This window comes from Nyctibius grandis, chromosome Z, assembly GCF_013368605.1.
Source record: "Nyctibius grandis isolate bNycGra1 chromosome Z, bNycGra1.pri, whole genome shotgun sequence".
NCBI lineage: Eukaryota > Metazoa > Chordata > Aves > Nyctibiiformes > Nyctibiidae > Nyctibius > Nyctibius grandis.
The window spans coordinates 46835305-46856615 of NC_090695.1; the positions used below are offsets into that span (position 1 = coordinate 46835305).

Here is a 21311-nt window from a genome sequence, read left to right on the forward strand (position 1 = left end):
ACATTCGCTCCTCAAGACCCTGATTTGCACTCTGGTTTATGGATGTTCACTTGTAAATGAGAGTACTGTGAATTTTTGGAAGGAATATGTGGTGATTCAGGATACTGAAACACAAGGGCTTTCTTATTATCACTGATACCTGCATAAAGAGTATAAATCTAATCTACCCTAATCATGAAAAAAGCTTTGTGTCTCTAATTTTATTGTATTTTCACGCCAAAAGCTTGGTGTGTTGGAATTTGGTTTCAAGTATTTTGTGGCTTGTTTAATTTTCCTTCAACAAACAAATCAACAACAGGAAGCCTTGGAAATTGAAGATTTTACTAAAAAGAATGGCAATTTTAAAAAATGAAATATGAAGGTGTTTCCTCAGTAAAATCAGCTGGGCAGGGGGAATTTTGTTTTCTGAGATCTTTGTATTCTGTGTCCCTACTTTAGACTGTGTGCACACTGGAGATAGAATGATTAAGTTATTTCTGATGGAAGTGTTGATAAGGAGAGGCGTATAAGCAGATATTCAACATGCAGCTGCTGACATCTTAACTTGCCATTATTTACACAGTGGGCAAGACCCTCTGTTATTTACAGTTTTATGGCATTGGCTTTCTTATGAAATCATGATGGTGCAGACTGCCTAAAGCTTCCTGGTCTGTACAAAGAGCAGGATGTGTACTTCAAAAACTGTTCTTGCAGTGTGGAAGAGACCAGACCTCTGGGGTCTCATAATCTTTGTACCTTTCTTCCTTGAGGTCATGATATTGGGCCTGTATAGAATTTGACTAGCCTGTCTTTCAGCTCTCGTAAATAAGAGCTCTGCAGAACTGTGGTTTTATTTTTAAGATTTTCTGTAGTCTGTAAAACTACCCAAAAGCATCAGTCGTCATCAAGAACAAGAAGTTAAAACAGTTTGGGGAACCTATGCCAAGTTGTGCTCTTTCTTTTTCTTTTTTTGGTGGTTTTTTTTTTTTTTTTGAGTTATGAGCCAAAATAAATGTGGGATGCTGTTCAAAAAGTGAGATCACCTAATTTTGTAACCTTTCTATCTTTGAAATGCCGTGGTCACTTTTCTTCAAACTTTTCAGAAATATTCTGTCCTGGCATAATTTCATATTGAGATTTCAGAAGGGCTCATAATATAGGCTAGCTATAACCTTAGCCATGGAGCACTGTAGTCTTTTCAGTAGCAGAAGAATGAGTGCCTTTTAAACTTCATTTGCCGTTCACAACTATCCTTCCCTTTTCTGTGAGTGTTGTTTTTGGTTTCCTTTCTCTCACTTCCATATCTCAGTTTCAGCCTCTCTTTTCTTTGCCTCCTATGCGGCTTTTGCCTGTTTTTATTCTCTTTCCTGTTTTACAAAGAGAGATGTTAACAAAAGTTAAAACTAAACTCTAGTCCTGCAAAGCTAACTGCATGCTCTCAGTTTCTGAGCTGATGTGCAATCCGATTGATGTTCGTTAGATTTTTCTTGCTCTAGATTTCAGCCCTGAGCCTGCGATTGAGCCCCTCTGCTCTCAGTCCAGCTTTGAGCACTGCTCACCTCTGAGAGTTGCATAAAGAAATGTGTAATGAGGTGTTTGCTTTTCCACTCACCTTCCCCAGTGTCACACTGAAATCAAAGGGACATTTAACTTAAGTGGAGTTAAGGTGTCACCTCGAAGTTCAAATTTTGCTCCCACAGGACTCTATATGCAGGAGTGTTCCTGCATGTCCCCAATGACTGCTGCTGAAAGTCACTGTGGTTTTACAGGTGCTGTGTGTTATTTGCTTGTGTTCTGTGCAGCACTGAAGTGTTATCTGTACACTAAGAAAAGTACCTCAAAAATAGTTTTTAAAAAAGATCCTAATTATGTTTATTTTCTGAATGTGTTTTGGTTCCTTTCCTTTTTAAGAGAATAGACTAGCATTTTATGAAAAGTTCAAGTGTGGAAATAGTAATTACTTGGAGATCGTATGAAGGACTTGATTTAAGAAAACAAAAGTCTTTAACAACTAGCTTTTCTAGCTTTCTTTTGTTGTAATTCAGCCCTATTTCCTTTATTCAGTGTTGCATAGCTGCATATTCAATGTGGCATTTAAGGCTGTAAATGGGCATTGAGCTTTCTAAGAATCATAAGAATCAACATTTGTAAGAATGATAACTCTTACCTTAAGCCTGTGCTTAAACATATAAAACAGTACTTGGGCAGTAGCTTAGGTAGTAGAAGGTATGTAGTTTCTCATGGAAGGTTTCATGAGAAGAAGCAGCTTTCAAGAGAAATTTGGCTAAGGAGGAGGGAGAAGACCCATTGTTGTCAAGGTGCAGTAGAGCTCAGAAGGCAGCAAATGGAAAAGACATCAAGCGTAAAGGAAAGAGACAAAAGGAAGAGTAAAACAAAGTTTGAACAGAATACAGGCAGGAAGAAAAAGTTCAAGGGGAGTAGAGACACATCCCAGAAATCAGTCATAAATTGAAAGAGAGGGATGAGCAAGGATATGGGTAGAGAAAAAAGCATTTGTATAGAGGGAAAGAAGTGTTTAAAAAAAAAGAAGGTAGAAACTGAAAGCGACAGGACAGAAAAGTGGGTGCGTGCAGTGTTTGTAGTGGGACTTTTGGAGCTTTGGATCCACTGCCACTGATGGTTACAACTGGGTCTGTAGGTCTTTTGTGTCTGTTTGGACAAGACACAAAAGTAAGGCTTTGATTAATTGTGAACTGATACAGCTAAAAGGAACGGAAAATTAAAAATGCCATTCAGCTGTGGCCAATGATTCCCTCCCTCTCCCTTGTTCTTTTTGCTGCAGTTGACACATACATGTTTTTCTGATCACTTGTAGAGTGACACGAGTAAGAACCCTGCCTCGCTAACCATAAAGAACGTTTCATCCATGGACAGTGGACTGTGGATCTCCTGCGTAGCAGAGAACATTGTGGGAGAGGACCAAGCCTCTGCCGAGCTCACGGTATTCTGTACGTATGCAGGCCTCCATACAGCTCCCGAGGCCAAACTGCATTGGCAGCAACTGTTTTGGGTATAAATATTTTTTGGGCATGCAGGTTGTTGAAACAAAAACCCTTAAGGCATGTGAACTATCTACTGCAGTTAATGTTGGGAGTAGCCCAGTCAGCAGTTGTTGTATTTATCTTTTTCAGTCCTGTGTTCTGCAAAAAATATATTTCTAAATGCTTTATCTTCCAGTCAGAATGATCTGTAAGTAAAGGTCTGAAACCCAAAATACTCAATGGCACTGTCAGTATGGGAAGTTTGTAATGGTGTGCACGTACATACGTACTGTTGTAGGAATTAAGAAAAGTGAACACATCAAAAGGCTCATAGAATTAATTATAAGAGACTACAAATGTTTAAATTCTTGTTATCTAGAGCAACAACTGCTTTGTTCAAAAAATAACACTCTTGCAACATTCATACTGCCAGATGTAAATTTATTTGTCATAGCTTTGAATAATATGCTTATTTGTCTGGGCCAAGGGAGGGGGAAGGGACATGTAGTGTAGAGGCACTGGCTTCTTAGATTTAAGCTCCAGCCTGAATTCATTTTATGTGAACTAGACGGCATGTTTTCACAAGTTGCAACCCTCTGTTTAATTGAAGATGAGAATGGAACGCTTTGTAGATGGCAAACTTTGTTCAGCCTGTGCTCATGACAGGATAAACTAGAAAAATCACTGTAGAGGTAGGTTTGTAGGTTGAAATTGGCTATGTAATTAGCTATGGGAAGGGACATAAACTAGAAATGTTTCAACAGTGTAAATAAGATTCCGAGCTTGTCACTGTTATGAGTGGTAAAAGGGAGTTAAACTGGATGAAATTGGATGCAGTTAAGAATAAATATCAAGGAAATTTTCGCAGTAGTGAGATAATGGGCAAGGTGTTGGAATAATCTCCTGAGGGAAACAAGAACAAGTCTGCAAACTTCAGGCATTTAGCAGGTTTGAACAAAGAATGAGAAAATGTATAGTAGAAAATTGTCTTTCCCTGACAGAAGAATCCAGGGAATTAAGTCATCTGTTCTGGCTTTGATTCTGTGAAGAAAATTATTTGGAAGTTTTGATTCCTAGCTGAATATATTTCCAGTACTACTTGCTTTTGGCCAACTTTTAAGTATTTTCAATACTGTTGTGTTCCTTCAGCACTCCTCTGCACCATTTTTTCATCAGAGTAAAGCTAAAATGTCTCTCTCCTCCTTCTCAGTGATCCAGTAATTGAACTTCCCACACCTTACAGGGTTTGAGTGATCTAACACTTGTTCAGTCTTTGTCTGAAACTAGTTTGTTTTGTTTCTTTCTAAAGAACTGCTTAATTTCAGTTGTGAGCATAGTACCCTAGGCAGAGCAGGTGGGTTCCTCTGTGAGTATGCTCCAAATAGGTATCATTCCTACTAATAACATACTTTTGTACTGATGAATGAAAACTACTTCCCTGGTAACCCTGGGGGGAGGGAGAGAAGGGAGGAAAGACGTGTTCAGAATATTCTGATGTTCTTCACTCTTTTTTCCAATATAGTTGCACCAAATATCACGTTTATTGAATCTCCAACCCCGGACCACCACTGGTGTATTCCATTCACTGTGAAGGGGAACCCTAAGCCTACATTGCAGTGGTTCTATGAAGGGGCTATACTGAATGAGTCTGAATACATCTGTACTAAAATACATGTTATCAATCAAAGTGAATACCATGGCTGCCTTCAGCTGGACAACCCTACCCATCTGAATAATGGTGCTTATACCTTACTGGCAAAGAATGAGTATGGAGAGGATGAAAAACGGGTTGATGCTCATTTCATGTCAGTGCCTGGAGATGGTGAGTATAATTTTTTTTTTTTTATGTTAGCAATTGCACATTGATGAGACTGTGGAGACAGTTCTCCTGGCCAGTTTGACTCTTTTGGAGGAAGCTTTTTGTATGCTTTTTTTTTTTCTCTCTGAATGAATGTCTTCGAGATCAGTTGTAAAATAATGTTTTTTTCTTAGGCATTTCCTTCTTGTTTATTGCTTCTAAAGGAAGGCCATGCTAGTGCTCTGTAAATCTTCCCTTTAAGTAACCATCCTCAGTGCCAGCTAAGGCTACTAAAAGGTTGCTGTTTCTGAAGTGTTTTCTCAAGCCTCAGTTCTGATCCTGGAAAGCACTGAGTGCCAGTTTAGCCACTCTGTAAGTTTTCTGCAGTGCATATGAATGCAACTAGGCAGTGTATTCAAGGACACGGGGGATGCCTATGTAGCATCCAGTGCCTTGTTGCAAAATCAATAGTAGAGTCCAGTGGGTTGGTGATAATATGTTATTTAGGACACCAGAGGGAGCTGGAGAGAACAAGTAACCCAGAGGCAGGATGGACAAGGTCTCAGGTCCTCACAGGCATTTTGATGTCCAATTCCCATTCACATGCCTAGGAATACCCGTGCTCAAGATGGTTGCCGTTAAATATATGCATCTTCAGTTGCTCTAGAGGCTCCGCCTCAGCCCTCCTAAATGCTATGTGAGCAGGCTCAAGGTGGACTAACTCACTGAACTGCAGGGACTACTGTAAGTGATTGATGTTCACCGTGGTTTAATCTTTTCCCACATCTTCAAAACCATACGTGAAGTGACTGTAAGGGTTAGAAGGCATACATATAAGCATATTGCTGTGTGTGGAAAAAAACTCTGAGGGGACCTTACACAGCTGGAGTGGAAATAAAGGCAAATAATTGCACAGTCATATCTGAAAATATGAGCATGTGTGTACCTTTCGCTTTTTTAGCCATGGGATATAAATAGCCGCCTTCTTTTTTGAAACAACAATGTGCAGTGCTAATGTTATCTGGCAGAAAAAGAAGTGAATATTTAAATTCTCTCTCCTACATTGCAGGCTACAGACAGGAAAAAAGTGGTCTGTATTTAACATTTTTCTCTATCAGCTCAGTCTGCTGTAGGGAGAGGGATGGCAGGCCTTTTGCTTTCCCACCCTTAGAAGGAGAAGGTAAAGAGCTGATACAACCAGGCTTTATTTACTCCTGCTGTCCTTAGTGCTCCTCTCCTCTTTTTTCTCTGGAGTTCTTCCTTAAATAAACTCGTTACAGAAACATGCCATGGTTTCAGCTATTGGCTTCCTCTAATACTGCGTTGTAACGGTTCAGTAAAACAGTTCACCTCATAGATGTTCTGTGTACAATGGAAGATCTCTTACACCCTGATTATTTAATATGGACCTGGTTTCATTTTCTTAACAGTTCCTCTAGTATATTTAGATGAATTTATTAGTTCTTGTCTTTGATCCAAATCCCTTTTACTGTTCTGCGTTTCCTTTATGCTTCTCCCCTGCACACTGAAAATTTCCCTTTTAAATCAGTAAATAGAACTGTAGGTATCCTCAAAATTAGAAAGACAGCATTATTTATTTGTTCTGTCATCCTTATAAGGAATATAAGTCTCCCAAGATAAACTGTGCTGTGTTCTTTAAGCTTTTCCCAAGCTCTGTGGTGGATTAAGCTTCACAAAAAGAGTATAGAGGAAACTGAACTATGTATAGACAGGATATAACTGCATTAGAAATCAGTTCATGCATAGTGGATGGCACCAAATCAGTCTCAAAAATTAACAGCAGGGAAAATTGCTTATCTACTTAGCCTCCTCAATATTGTTTTTATTCGTGGTGTTTTTTCCTGTAAGAATCATGGCATTGAGCTTTAGAAAACATCACAACATTGTTGTCTCCTCCACTGAAGCTGAAATAAAAGCAAATGTTAAAAAACTAGAATCCTCTGTTCATTGTATTACAATTTTTGTTTTAAACTATTACTATTTAAAGCACTGTCAGGCTTTTTCAAACCCTTAAAAGGCTTTTTCAGTGCTGTCGTTACTGTGTAGTTTCTTCTTTTGGCCCACATATTGTACAGTGAAGCATAAAGATTAAGGCCCACGCCCTGGTATTATGTTCATTTCCATGCCTTCATGACTGAATTAAATACCAGCCCTGATGTTTCATGGGGTGGGGTATACTCACTGAGCTTTAAACTGATTCTCTGGTTATTGCATCACTTACGGGCAAATGCGCTGAAGGTAAAAACAAAAGAAGATTAAAAAAAACCCCTCATCTATAATCCGCATGTCTATCTGAATTAAATACAATTCAATCTGAAGCATGTTCTATCATCAACAGTGTAATACTCCACTTTCAAAGTTGCATCAAATATGATGAAGACATGATCTGTGCGAAGATGCTCTCAACTTCCAGCATGCTACTTGCAGAGCATTTTTCACTGATCTGAGGATGCAGGCATAAGGGAGAGGAAAGCATGTACCACCACTGGGATTTGGATTGAGTTACTGATAACACAGTTAACGTAGTAAATTAAGACTTTGTTTTAAATACGAAGGCCTGGAAGAATAAATTTCACATTCTATTAGCTAGATTTTTAACTAGCTTTAATCTGCTGAAGTTCTTGGGTTCCTGTGAAGCTGTTCTTGCTGAAGATGGCTTGATTATTTAAGATTACATTGCAGCAAACAGTAAGGAAGAAATGTTCATGTTTTATTCTGGAGGCTGTTCTCATAGTTGATCCAAAACAGCTGATGAATGCGGGAGAGATTTTTACCAATAATAAATATTTTTAATTAAGCTTATTCATCTACCAGCTCTCTACTCTAAAATTCAGCTGAAGGAATCCAAGTCACATAGTATCTTGTCAAAGTAAAAGAATACGTTAAATATGCCTTAGAAGTAGCATCTTGCTTGTGCGGCATAACAACATGGGGCTGTTTTGCAGCAGTATGTTTTTGGATTGAGTCTTTTTCTGCTGCTTTATTTTGAAAATGTCAGCTTTATAAAGAAAGAAGCAAGCAAACCAAGTGTAGTTGATGTGGTTTATAAAGATGAGTGAATAGGATAAGTCTCTCAATAGTTTATTTACACAACAACCTGTTCTAACAGGGACCAAGACAACAATGCTGTTTTGTGTTTGCCTTAAAAATAGTTGTGTGTAAACGTGCAGAATTACTGTGGTGAAATTTAATGTTAAAATAGCTTCAACTGATGTTTGATGATTGAATAGATAGATATATTTTTATGTAGCGAATACTAAATAGAAATTTCGGTTTCATCCAGCATCTTGATTTTTGCAACTTTATTTGAAGCGAAGTATTTAGTTATATAAAAGGTATTTGAATGGAGTTGATGACTTCCTAATTTATATCCTAGTTTATATCCTAGTTTCTATCCCCCTGACAGGAGTTAGGGGTTAAACTAATCTGATTACTTTATCCCAATTCCAGTAAACAGTAATAAAAATGTTTCAATTTAACTCAAGAATAAAGGCCTGGGAATTTGTTGTTGTTTTTTTTTCCCTTCATATTACAGAACGTAGATTTAAAATACTGTCTTTCAGTAGATGGATGTTTTATACTGGAAAAACTGAATCCATGAACTTTTATGGGCAGAAAACCCCAGTCAGAAGTTGCTTGAGGACAGATAGTACAAGCTTTCTTCACTTGTTGCTTATTTCTGCAGATTGACATGACAGTTCCCCTGGGGTCTATTAGCTTGTATCTCTGGATACTAGCACATCTTCAAATGCATTTAAAAATAAGCCTAATTATCTGCTGCCATTCTGCAAATAGGTTGCAACTTTGTTTAGTATTTTCAGCACAAATTCTCACGCTGTTGACATAAGCAGAAACAGTCTTGTTCTCGTCATACTTCACAGTGGCTTTATGCCAGTGTAATGCCGCTGCTATGGAATTACTGTATAAAACTATAAACAGGATTATGCATTTTGAAGTTTCATTCATCTTTAGAGATTTTAACTACCTGTTAATTTTATTTCCAAACCAACAAAAAGAAAGAGTAAAAACATGGAAGAGATGATTAGGAGCCTCCTATATAAGCTATGCTATAAATACATTATAGACCAGAGTGAACGGGTATGTTGAAATACAACACAAGTATCTTTCAAAGCGTGAACAGTCTAGTAGTACACTAATTTCAATGGGCTTTCTGTGCATTATACTCACATATGTGCTCAGCCTTACGTATGTGCAGTAATGAGAAAAAGCTGCAAACAGGATCTAGTAAAATGTAGAGAAGTGTAGACTAGACAAGTATCCGTTTGCTTGTGTAAAGGCTGGCTTCTGAGACATCTGACTCTTTTGGTAAGAGTTCTGTCTGTGTATCAGCTGTGCAGCTGGCTTCTTGGAAGCATCCTTTTACAGAGCGAATGAAATGGTGCTGCTTAGGTCATTGCTACCTCTAGCCCTTGACTTGCCAGCTGACAGCTAAACAGTTTTGCTCTCATGGTGATTTAATAGCAAAATTTTTTGACCAGGTAAAAGTCAGTGATTGTTAATGCTCACTGAAGTCTGCTTCCACTTAAAGTCAGGGAGAGTTTTACCATTGATTTTTCAACAGGAATAGTTATTGTGGCACTTATTCCAGATATACATTAACGGCAGGAAGCAGAATTTTGCCCAGTTGGGAAATATGCCTGCCTTTGCCAGAGCTAGTGCCCTCTGCATTAGCTGTTTCACATGAAGCAAAATATTAACCTTTGGGATAGCTCTAAAATGGTTGTAAATGTAATCTGATAAACAGATACTGCAATATATTGATGTTGCTTTGCATTTGTGTAGGTACTGATCATTGCTATTGCAAATAACATGTGAACTCTTAAAAAAATCCTAACGGAACTCTTACTCTTCCAGCATTTGCAATCTACTTACAAAGGCTTTTCTTTTTTTTTTTTTTCTCTTCTTCACATACAGGTAGTGGCCCAATTGTGGATCCAGACGTTTATGGTATATATTTGATTTCCTTTTCCTTTTCTATTAATGATAGAAATGAAGGAACTGAAACCATTAAAAGATTGAATGTCAGGCTCAGTTAAATTAAAATGGCACATATTATAATGCAATTCTAAAAGGTACTTTGTATTTTTTGTTCTGCTCCTGCCTTACATTATTTAAGATAAATGAGGGCAGTATGACGTTTTACTTACTCTGCTGCTTTTGATTCACATTAGGAGAAGCATAAATCCACTGCTACGAATGGTTGCAGTTGATCCTGTAGGATGACAGCTGTCTGATGTAGCTCACAGGCATGAGATTTTGTGAACCTTTTGGAGGCATTTCTTGGAAGAAAGAGAGTTCATGATTTCTCCTTATATAACTTAATTTATTTTTTCAGGGATGATACCATACTTGTTTTGCCTCCAAAAATGTACCCCTAAATCCCACTTAAAAATGAGGCTGGCACAAGTAAATTTTCCTGTAGGCAATTTATTTTGCTCTGTCCGCTTATTTGTACCTTCCCTTAATCTCTCTTGCATAAGCAGACCATCAGCTCAGTGGTATCTGAGTGTGTGCCAGAGATTTGATGACACAGTGTTCACATTAGTTTTTCAGTTAGGCGAAATATTTTGCTCTGTACCTAGTGAAAGCCAGTGTGCACTAGAATATAAGCTGCAGAATGAAAAGCAACTGGTTAGTTTTACATAATACTTTTGTTATACTTCTGGTGAGTAGGGAAGTCCATCCTAACCAACATACTCAAACACCCTTTAGCTTCCAGTAGAAGCTGAATCCTGTTTGGAGTACTTTTTATTTGAATGAAATGGCCCATAACTCAGGTTTCCTTAAGCTGATTTAAATGTTATTGCTTTGATTCCTTTCCATGTCATTAAACTTTAGAAAGTGTGCAATTGAAGCATCAGTTTGGCTTTAAGGGCTTAGAAATACTAAAGGATAGCTTTCCCTCCCTCTCTTTCCAAATTCTTTTTTTTTCAGGGGGGTTGGGGGGTGGGAAGGTGGTGATAGTTTGCACAATCTCTTACATGTGTTGTATTATATAAGTTGTATGCATGAAGATTTTGCTTCTGAGCTGTTTATCAAGGTCCTGGTGCCTGTGTATGGCTTTAACGATGTGAGTGCTGTGCTTCAATTGACTTGAGCAGGTTTCTGCTGAGATGTGCACTTCGAGTTGTGCTAGCGGATCACAGCCTGCAAGACCTCGTCCTAATGAAAGCAGTCTTCCTTTTTATTCCTGGCTTTTCTTTCTGCTGTTTGAAACTGCGGTCTTTGATCTTTGTTTCAGTGACTCAGTGCTTGCTTTGAGAAACACTTTGTAGTTCAGAGTGTTTCCCTAATTATTCCAAATTCACAAGTCCTGTTAGTGAGGTGAATAAATGAGGCCAGCTGGAAAGGAACTGATACACTTCTTTGGAGAACCACTGCCTGCGTGGCTGAGAGTGGGACCCCTGGGATGAGCTACCCCCAGAGACTGAGTGGTTTTCATAACTTTTTTTCAGACTGCTCTATCTCTGTGCTAACCTGTTTGCCCAAAACTTAGATTATGTTGAAAAGCAGAATTAAAGCACACCTTCCCCCTACAATCTTCCCTTAAAAATGCATTTTTCAGACCCCCCTGCTAATCATGTTGCACATGTGCCCAGTGTAACGGGTAAAGTGGCATCAGAGGATTTGATCCTGCTGGGCACTGGGACTAGCTGTGTGTCTGTCAGTCTGTTGGCTTTGGGTGAAGTTAATGGGGAGCTGCAAGGTACTTCCCTGCAACTGCTGGGGTGCTGCAGGGCTGGGGGCTCCCCATGGGGGTCCATCAGGGCAGGGCCGAGGGCTCCCAGTGGGGGTCCATCAGGGCAGGGCCGGGTGCTCCTCGTGGGGGTCCATCAGAGCAAGGCTTGGCAGCCAGACCCATCCCACCACCGCAGCCAGGAGCAGGGGGGCCCATGGGCATCCCCAGCCCCAGGCATAGAGCACTGCCCTGGGGCCGAGGCCAGGCCATGGGCCCACAGGTGAGCCCGGCTCAGCAGGGCTCATGGCTGGGCAGGGCCGGGCTGTGAGGAGATGGAGACGGAGGTGATGGACGTCAGGGGACCCCAGCCTCGAACACCCCTCTGTGCGGAGCAAAGGCCTTCATAGCTGGGTTTGGTCTGTCACTTGGGAATTGAGCTTGTGTGTCCTGCCCTTCATGTGAGGTGATTTCCAAACGTTTTCTGTTAAGTGTTTTGAGCATACAGTGGGAAGCAGAAGACCTGATGAGGTTACAGCAGGCTGCGTGACGTCTTGTTTGCCTGGAGGAGTCCCAGCTCCATGGGGATGCCTTGCCTGCTGTCAGCGCGGAGCAGTCACTAGTGTCTCTGGCTCACCTCACAGAAAAGGCGGAGAGGAGAGGCTGTCCTGGCCCCGTCTGGGAAGGAACTGAGAGAAATACAGTGACTCACCCAGGCCTGAGCAGGAAATCATGTGCAAAGCCAGCTTCTTTGGCTCTGAGTTCATGTCTTCATGCCACACTCCTTCATCTAATGTGGTTGAGAACATGAGAGAGACAACATGCCCCACATCACCCAGCCCCACAGGGGACTGTGCAGAGTGACCCCCCCGGTGCTGGTGTGACTGTGCTCTGATCTGTATCCCAGCTGCCATGTGTCTTGGTTGTAAAACAGCTACAAAATACTGCCCAGCCTCAGCTGGTGTAGTCACAGGTGGCTGCATGAGGTACACAGCACCAGAGAACCTGGCCCTGAAGCGATACGAGTCCCACAAAGCGTGAGTCAGGAGACGTGACCCTGTCTGTATCAGAGTGCTCGATGTCTGTGTCAGGATTTCATAGTGAAATGAACAGGAATTTGTTTAACTCAGAATCGCCTGGTTTTGGCTGGATAGCTGTTGCACGTGTTTTCCTTGCCTGGCTCACCCATTTAAAGAGGCTTCGAAGATCTGGCACTAGTTCAAATGCAGGCGCTTCACAGTTGTACAGCGGAGAATGGCAACGCAACACCAGTGTACTGACGTGGCCTACTTTAGCTCTTGCCCATTTTAATATAAACGTGCATTCAGAGGATTTACAGACCAGACCTGAAACACTCTGCATAGTTCTTACTAGTCCTTCAGGCTGTGATTTCCAGTAGTTTAATACAGACATGAGCATAAACAGAACTGAAAATAGCATCGGCTTTTGCCCACTGCTGTTTACAGGTAAAATTAAGAACAAAAAATTTCCCTCTTGAAAGTTCGTGTTAAAGAGCCAGAGCAGCGAAGGCTCTAAATATTTGTTTTATATATTGGTCTTATAAAGCTACCATAAATGCAGGGTTGGTCAACACTATCTTTGAGAAGAATTTCCCAGCTAATTGTAAAGGAAGCACAATCTTGTAGGCTGAGATACTTGTTAAAAGCAGTCTTTGCCTGCAAATGATTGAAGCAGAAGTCTCCTCCTTTGCTGTGGCAAAGTGTGTAGTCACAGTGATGCATGGTCTACACAGCACCTTGTCAGAATGTCCAGGCTGCTTGGGCAGGTGAACCATGCAGGCAGGGTTTGTGTTGCTCAGAGTATGGAGTGCTGTTCGTTTGCGTCTCGCTGCTGTTCTAACCTTGCTGCATAGGAAGCTATAGGCATAGAGATGCAGTGCTGTGTCGAAGAATTCAAACGGTAAAAGACCAGGAAATTAAATTTTGTTTCTTATGAAAGCTCTGTATACTTAACATGTATTTTGGCTTGAAAGAGTCCGATCCTTCAGCATGCATGGTGTAGAGCCAAAACAGACTATGTGAACTGATTAGATAACCTGACTGTACTGACTGTAGCACTGGTGCCAGAGGTAGCTGCGTAGCTTCAAATACCAAAAAATCTGCAGCCTGCCAAGTGCTTTGCAGAAAGCAAATGTGTTCATACATGCATGAAGATCAAAAGCCCAGTGCAGCTTGTTGCTATCTTCGCCAGCTGAGCTCTCCAAAATGGCCTTGGGAGCTAAAGAAGATAAACTCTACTGAGACGCAGGCCCTCCCTGCCCTTGCTCAGCAGCAGCTCTGTAGTTGTGAGAGTTCCTGCCTCTGTTGTTAGTGAGAGCTATGCCTCTGCACTCTATTTTTTCAGTTTCACAGTTAAAATTTCATCTGTAGGCTTATGGCACTGATTTTAATCGAAATGTGTAGAGAAATACACAGTTCCTTGCAAATTTAAATTGCAATGCTGGAGGTGCATTTTGTAATAGATGCAGTTATTGCCCTTGTTTGTTTCTTTCATTTGCACACATGACAGTCATAAAATTGAAATGTTATGTATATTTCCAGATGTAATCATAAAACATGCATTTTTTATTTTAATGCATGTTTCTCTAAGTTCATATGTATATTATTTAATTCTTTTTGTCTCATTTGAATAGTTTTAACAGGAAATCATGGACTGTAAATATTTGTGTTTCATTTTAAAATAATTAAGCCATGCCCACTCTTTTTGGTGGTTCTGGATTCACCCCTGCAGACCTGTCAGTGGGGTTATTTTGTTAAACCAAATTTCTTCATACCATCTCAGGCACCTAATTTTTTAAAAGTTTACCTGTATGCCAGATTATGATTCTAGACTGTAACCTCTGTGCACACAACAGTATTTTTTATTATTTTTTAAACAAAGAAAAGCAGCTATTTCACATTTTATCATCATAAAGTAGTTAAAAACCCATCTGCCAAGTTCTTCTCAGCTAAACAAAAGTCTCCAAGCTAATTTCTAAGACTGTCCTATATTTGGCTGAATACAAGGCTGGAGAAGTTCAGTGTAGAGGGCAGTCTTTCATTTTTAATGGGAAGTCAGAAGCACATAAAAATAGCTTTATGGATGGAGTTCGTATTTAACTCTAGTTTTTTCCAGTAGAGATACACATTATGGTATAGATCACTTCTCTTCTAAAGTTTATCAATCACAACACATTTGTTCAATTATCTGCCACAGGGATCCCCCCCAAAATGTTCCAGCTACATTAGCAATTATTATATTGTTTCCAAAGAGCTCAGAGTCCCAAGAGTTGTTAGTGGCCTTACCATCTTACAGAGCAGAAATAATAAAGACAACCCTTTCCCCTCTAAGGTTATGAAATTATAAAAGCAACCTTTTTTTCCCTTTCTAAGAGTACGAAACCACGCCTAATGATCTCGGAGACACCACAAATAACAGTAATCAAATCACTTCTACGGATGTTTCCAACAAAGAAAATGAAGATAGCATCACTGTAAGTATATACTGTTTCCTGATCTGTAGTCTTGGCGGACTTCCTGGCTATACAACTCACGAAACTGCGGAGATTTTAATAGGACCCAAGCTACCAGAACACTGGAGCTATTACTGTGTTGTGATCAAAACTCAGAAAAAAAGGAAAAAAAAGAAAATCAGTGCTCCCCGCTCTTGCCCTACCCCCATTTTTTGAAAGAGTGAATCACTTCTCAGTCTAAATAAAATTGCTAGTTATTTTGTTTCATGCATTTCTAAACAACTAACTGTAACTTTTTAGCCTAAGACTTTGCTTCTAATTTTAGCCAAGGAAAGGAACTGTTTATTTACAAAACAAAGACATCCAAGGTAATTTGAAGATTGTTGTTTGAATTCTGGTTGTGGAATCAGCTCCTCCTTACAGAGAGGATGTGCTGCAGTGAACTTTCAAATTCTAATTGCATGTTTTTAAAACATGACTTCATGTAGGTTTTTGATCGAATAATTTGCAGTAAATTTTAGTATAAGTAGCTGAATTGGTGGGCTTCCTCCTTTGCTGCCTTGCCTCTTATGGTCTCCTGAACTGAATTGTTGGAAACCAGTAGTGGGTGTCCAGCCTGGTGGATATTGCAGCCTCCCTGCATCAGTGACTCCGTAAAGCAGCAGGTAGTGGAGAGCAGCTGTGTGGAGAGCGGACTGTGAGTTGGGACACTGTGCTAAAAAATTGGGAGGATCCCAGACAGTCTTATCATGTCTGATAACAGAATCATTGAACGGCTGAGGTTGGAAGGGACCTCTTAAAATCCTCTGGTCTAATCCCCCCTGCTTAAAGTGCGGCCAGCATGGTTGCTCAGGGTTCTGTCCACTGTGGTTTTGGTATCTCCAGGGATGGAGACACCACAGCCACTCTGGGCAATCTGTATCAGTGTTCAACCACCCTCACAGTAAAAATTCTTTTGCTGTATGCTTTTCCTATGTGTTTTCTTCTAACATGCTACTCTGCTGGAAAGGAAAGGGGTGATGTGCACTCCCTCCCACCTGCGCTGAATGTGTAGGATGTTGAAAAAGTTGTTCTCAGACGTGTCTGAATTTCTGTTCTCTTAAGGACAGAAGAAACCTCAACAAGTGACTGTTTTCTGTACTCCTTGATCTGGGTGCAAATGTTTCCCAGTTGAAATCAATCTCTTTACCTAACTGGGTTAATCTGAATGTATGCTGAATGTCTTTGAAGGTGGTTCATGAGAACAAAACAAGCAGATCTGTTTGTCTCCTCTTTTTTTAGGTGTATGTTGTGGTGGGAATTGCAGCATTGGTGTGCACTGGCTTAGTGATAATGCTCATTATTCTGAAGTTTGGAAGACACTCTAAGTTTGGGATGAAAGGTAAGCGGGGTTGGTTTTTATACCTTCCATAACTGTTGTGGGTTGTATGAGCTGATACTGTAGGCTTCTGCACTGAGAGCGGTCAAAGTAACTAGATTAAGTGTCATCACATTTACTGTTTTGTTTTTCCATCAGGTAAGTAAGGGCAGAGACAGATGTAGACAGAATGTAGAATTTTGGATCAAACTCTTCTATATCTCTTTCTCTCTTATGACAAATCCCATCTCTCTCCCTTCTGCTGCAAAGCCCCCTGCAACACTTCCTGGAGTAAAATATTACTTGAGTCAGTGTAGGTAGGAAGAAGATAAGAAATGAAATTTATTCTGATATGAGGTTAATTACAACAATTTGATGAGAATCTGTGCTGTATGTAAGAGGTACTTCACACCATACTACAAATGGTGTGAAGAGTGGTTAGAAAGCGGCCCGGTGGAAAGAGACCTGGGGGTGCTGATCAACAGCCGGCTAAACATGAGCCAGCAGTGTGCCCAGGTGGCCAAGAAGGCCAGTGGCATCCTGACCTCTATTAGGAATAGTGTAGCCAGCCGGTCTAGGGAAGTGATCGTCCCTCTGTACTTGGCACTGGCGAGGCCGCATCTTGAGTACTGTGTCCAGTTGTGGGCCCCGCACTTCAAGAAATATGTTGAGGTGTTGGAGCGAGTCCAGAGGAGGGCGACCAAGCTGGTGAAGGGTCTGGAGGGTCTGTCCTATGAGGAATGGCTGAGGGAGCTGGGGTTGTTTAGCCTGGAGAAGAGAAGGCTCCGAGGTGACCTTATTGCAGTCTACAACTACCTGAAGGGATGTTGTAGTGAAGTGGGAGTTGGCCTCTTCTCCCGGGCAACTAGCAATAGGACAAGAGGACACAGCCTCAAGCTTCGCCAGGGGAGGTTCAGGTTGGACATTAGGAAGAATTTCTTTACAGAAAGGGTTATTAGACATTGGAATGGGCTGGCCAGGGAGGTGGTGGAGTCACCATCTCTGGATGTGTTTAAGAAAAGACTGGACATGGCACTTAGTGCTATGGTCTAGTTGACAGGGTGGTGTAAGGGCAACGGTTGGACTCGATGATCCCAGAGGTCTCTTCCAACCTGGTTGATTCTGTGATTCTGTGAAATGTCACATTAAGGTGATAGATTCAAGAGGAAACAATGACAACAGCGGAAGGTGCATTTGCAGTGAATCCTGTCATACTGGTGCTTTCTGACAGATGCATTTGAGCTTCTGTTTGTATCTTGGGAAGTAGCAACTGGAGAGAGTGGCAACTGCTCATGTCCCTGTGGAAGCGGTAAATCTCAGCTCTTCCATTTATTAATTTATTTTACAGCCAGATGGAGGTATGTGTAACACAGAGGTACCTGCAACAACTCCATTACCATATTATTTTACTGATATCATCTCTGTGTGTGGTGCTGTAGGTGAAACTGTATTTAAAAAAAAAGAAAAAAACACTTGTTCTGTTGTTGGGAGGACTAGAAGGTGCTGTGGAGGTGCTGTGCTAAAGGAGATGAGCTTAAGATGTGTAGTTGAGGGTCTCTGGAGAGAGTGGTAAGTAATCTTTTGGTAAGCTCCTGTTACCCACATACTCTTCCTCTCAGCTGTGCTTATGACATAGTACCACATGGATGTGTATCTTGGTAACTCTTACTTGCTCTTGATGAGCGCTCTTCTCAGAGATATCTACTGTATATTTTGTGTTTCTATATTCTGTTTAGAGGAGAGTTCCTGGAACAAATGAGATTTGAGCAGAGCAGCAGTGTAGTTGGTGCAGATTAGCTTGCTGGGTTGGTAACCTTTTCTGTCACCTCCTTCTGATAGGACAGAGTCTCTTCTCTTTGAGGTAGCATTAAAAGAGGACAGTCATTGTGAGATATCCTGAATAGTGGCATGGAGCTGTCAGGATAGAGCTGCAGAGTTTTGGCCAAAGACTAGAAAAAACTTTCTGCAACTGAACAACAGTTCAGCGTAAATTTTATTTGTGTCTGAAGCTTTCTATTGCATTTAGAGAGCTGAAGTAAGTGGATGCTAAATGAGAGCAATGATGAGAAATGTCTGATGTTAGCTCTTTAAAGCTGAATTCTTGTTAGATTTTTCAAAATTTGCATTAAATATTTCAACACGCATTATTGGGGGAACTAGGAAGTAAACTCTTCCCTGAGGGAGAATGCACAAAGTTGTATTTTGTGTGGTAACATGTTAAGTTACCTTCCAGGAAGCTCCTTACATGGTGGTTGTTTTTTGGTATCTTCAGGTACAACTTTTCACAGAATCACAGAATCACACAGAATGTTAGGGATTGGAAGGGACCTCGAAAGATCATCTAGTCCAATCCCCCTGCCGGAGCAGGATTGCCTAGACCATGTCACACAGGAACGCGTCCAGGCGGGTTTTGAATGTCTCCAGAGAAGGAGACTCCACAACCTCTCTGGGCAGCCTATTCCAGTGTTCGGTTACCCTCACTGTAAAGAAGTTTTTCCTCATATTTATGTGGAACCTCCTGTGTTCCAGCTTGCACCCATTGCCCCTTGTCCTGTCAAGGGATGTCACTGAGAAGAGCCTGGCTCCATCCTCATGACACTTGCCCTTTACATATTTATAAACATTAATGAGGTCACCCCTCAATCTCCTCTTCTCTAAGCTAAAAGAGACCCAGCTCCCTCAGCCTCTCCTCATAACGGAGTTTGCATTCACACCTGAGCTTCACAGTCTGGATCTATCCATAGTCCAAAGTCCCAGAAACACTCTCTCAATTTATCATTATCAGTATTATTGAATATATATTAAAGCAATATTTAAAGACTTGAGATTAGAACACCATATTGATATGTAATAACCAGACTAATAATAAAATATTACCTGCTCTGAAAAGCCTGCAGCATAAGTATATATTGAGAATTCATATATGAAGATAAACAATCTGAGGTTATTGAGCATGAGGAAAATAAGGCAAAGGTGAAGAGAAATTTTTTGCAATCAGTATTGACCAGTACGATACATGTAAAATGTGTATCTTGGAAATTCTGAATAAAGGATCAAGTTAGCTACTTGTGAACTTGTGTCGTTTGCCATTGAATTCAGTGACAGCAAAATTAGTCCCAACTTAGCGTACAGACATCGTATTATAATTGATGGTTTAATGAACAGTCTTAGTAGGGAGGTGGGAGGGAATAAAATAGCCAGGTTGCCATTGAAAATATTTATAAAACAAGATAAAAAAATCTTCTTTTCACATCTTCCGCAAAATATTAGTTAATATTTTGCATTCATAACAAGGCACTTCTTGGGTTACATCAGGCGGAAACGTTCAAAAGGCTGTGCTTCATTTTTCTGTTATTTTGTGAGAACACAACATGGTCACCTCGGACACCCTCTCATGTCTCCCCACCCTTCTTCAGCAAGAAGTTTGGAAAAAATCAAAATAATCACTCAGTAACTGGAGCAGTCAAACTGGCACTCAATGGTATTTTTCATGTAACCTTGTACTAAGAGGGTAAAACTGTTTCACTGAAAATCAGAAAAAGAAATGTGCAAATAGGCAATCAGCACCGTGTCCCCTGTAGGAAGCGTCTTTGTGTAAGGGATGAAATTTTCACCCCATTTGGGTTCACAGCAGGCATCTGCAGCTTCTTGAAGACATTGTTTTATCCCTCATATTTTAAAATGCCAGTTTATCCCATCTTTTACACGGGCATCGTCTGCCCACTTCTCAGACTGTGTCCTGGCTGAGTCCTTCTGCACTTAAAGAGCTTGAGCATGGTTGGAGTGTGGAACTGACAGTGATAGAGTCCCCAGAGAGAGATGTGGAGTCGGGTGGTTGTGTCTGAGGTATGCTGTGTCAGAGCTGCCTGTACCTGGAAGCACTGCACATGCTGAAGAGCCGCAGAGGCTGCCACAGAGCTCACATGCCCCCGTTGTCTTCTTTCCACTACTGTACTGAGCAGAAAAGAGTGCAGTTTATGTGATAGGGAGCACCAGGTCCTCTGGGAGCTTCCAGTACTTTGGCAGTACTGATCAATCTTTTAAGATCTGTGGAAGAGCTGTATAAAAATAACTTACCCTATCTTTTGGCTTCTCTCTTCATTTTGTGTATCTAAGGTGAGGGTACAACTTGGGATAGGTTCATTTCACTCAGTTACCTTTCCAAATTGTAGTAATAGAGTGTTTTTTCACATGAGGCTGAGCAAAATGCTCGTTCACCACCAGTAACGAAACAAAACCATTTTGTTTGTGAAGTTCTGGATTCTTGTTGAAGTTGGGTTGCACCATGCAAGGCAATTGTTTTAATTCTTGCCTTGCTTCTTTTCACTCTGTCTTTTAGAGATAGGGGAAATAGCAGGTTCTGATGATTAACTTCAGGAACAGGATTAGTACAGAACTGGTCTATTATCTGTGCTAGAAGAGACTTAAAAGAGAGTTAGTACAAAAAAAAATAACTGCTCTTTCTGCTCTGTGAATAAATTCTAATGTTGTGCTAGACCTCCAGACTTACATTGAAAAATTCATCAGAGTAACTGATGAAATGTAATTCTCTCAATTTCTCTGCTTGTGTACATTTTAAGCACCTTCTTATACAGGTTCTGTTGATAACAGCTTTGTGTGAAAAGCTGCTTTTGATTGCTTGAATCTGGAGCTAAGGTATTTACACCTTTGCAAGATGCTGCAGCATAAATGGTGAAAGCATCAGTTAATTTCTTAAATGTATTATTTAAGATTTGTGGGTTTCTTTTACAAAATACCTTGGCTTGCTTGCTTCCTGAAGTATGTGAAAGTGCTTCTGGTGGGAATTCACTGAAGGCTGCCAAGACAGCTCTTATCATTTTGTGTGTATTTCTGACTCCATCTAACCAGCTTATGAAACTGCAAAATAACAAGGAAACTGGAGTGGAGAGGGCAGGCGAAGGTTTGTGAACTCCCTGAGAGGATCTGTGGAAGAATAATTCTAGTCGTGTTTTATTCTACCTTCT

At 40.6% G+C, this 21311-nt stretch overlaps 1 protein-coding gene across 2 annotated transcripts in view; it reads left to right on the forward strand.

The window, feature by feature from the left end:
• NTRK2 (neurotrophic receptor tyrosine kinase 2) overlaps positions 1–21311 on the forward strand; it is a 212837-nt gene that overhangs the window by 42880 nt on the left and 148646 nt on the right. Inside the window, exons 7-11 of one of the 2 annotated variants that reach the window (XM_068422140.1) lie at positions 2816–2948; positions 4504–4803; positions 9736–9768; positions 14890–14990; positions 16251–16350. In XM_068422140.1, coding sequence (XP_068278241.1) covers positions 2816–2948; positions 4504–4803; positions 9736–9768; positions 14890–14990; positions 16251–16350 — 667 coding nt within the window. The remainder of the gene's footprint in view (positions 1–2815; positions 2949–4503; positions 4804–9735; positions 9769–14889; positions 14991–16250; positions 16351–21311) is intronic. The other variant, XM_068422141.1, reaches the window with a different exon arrangement.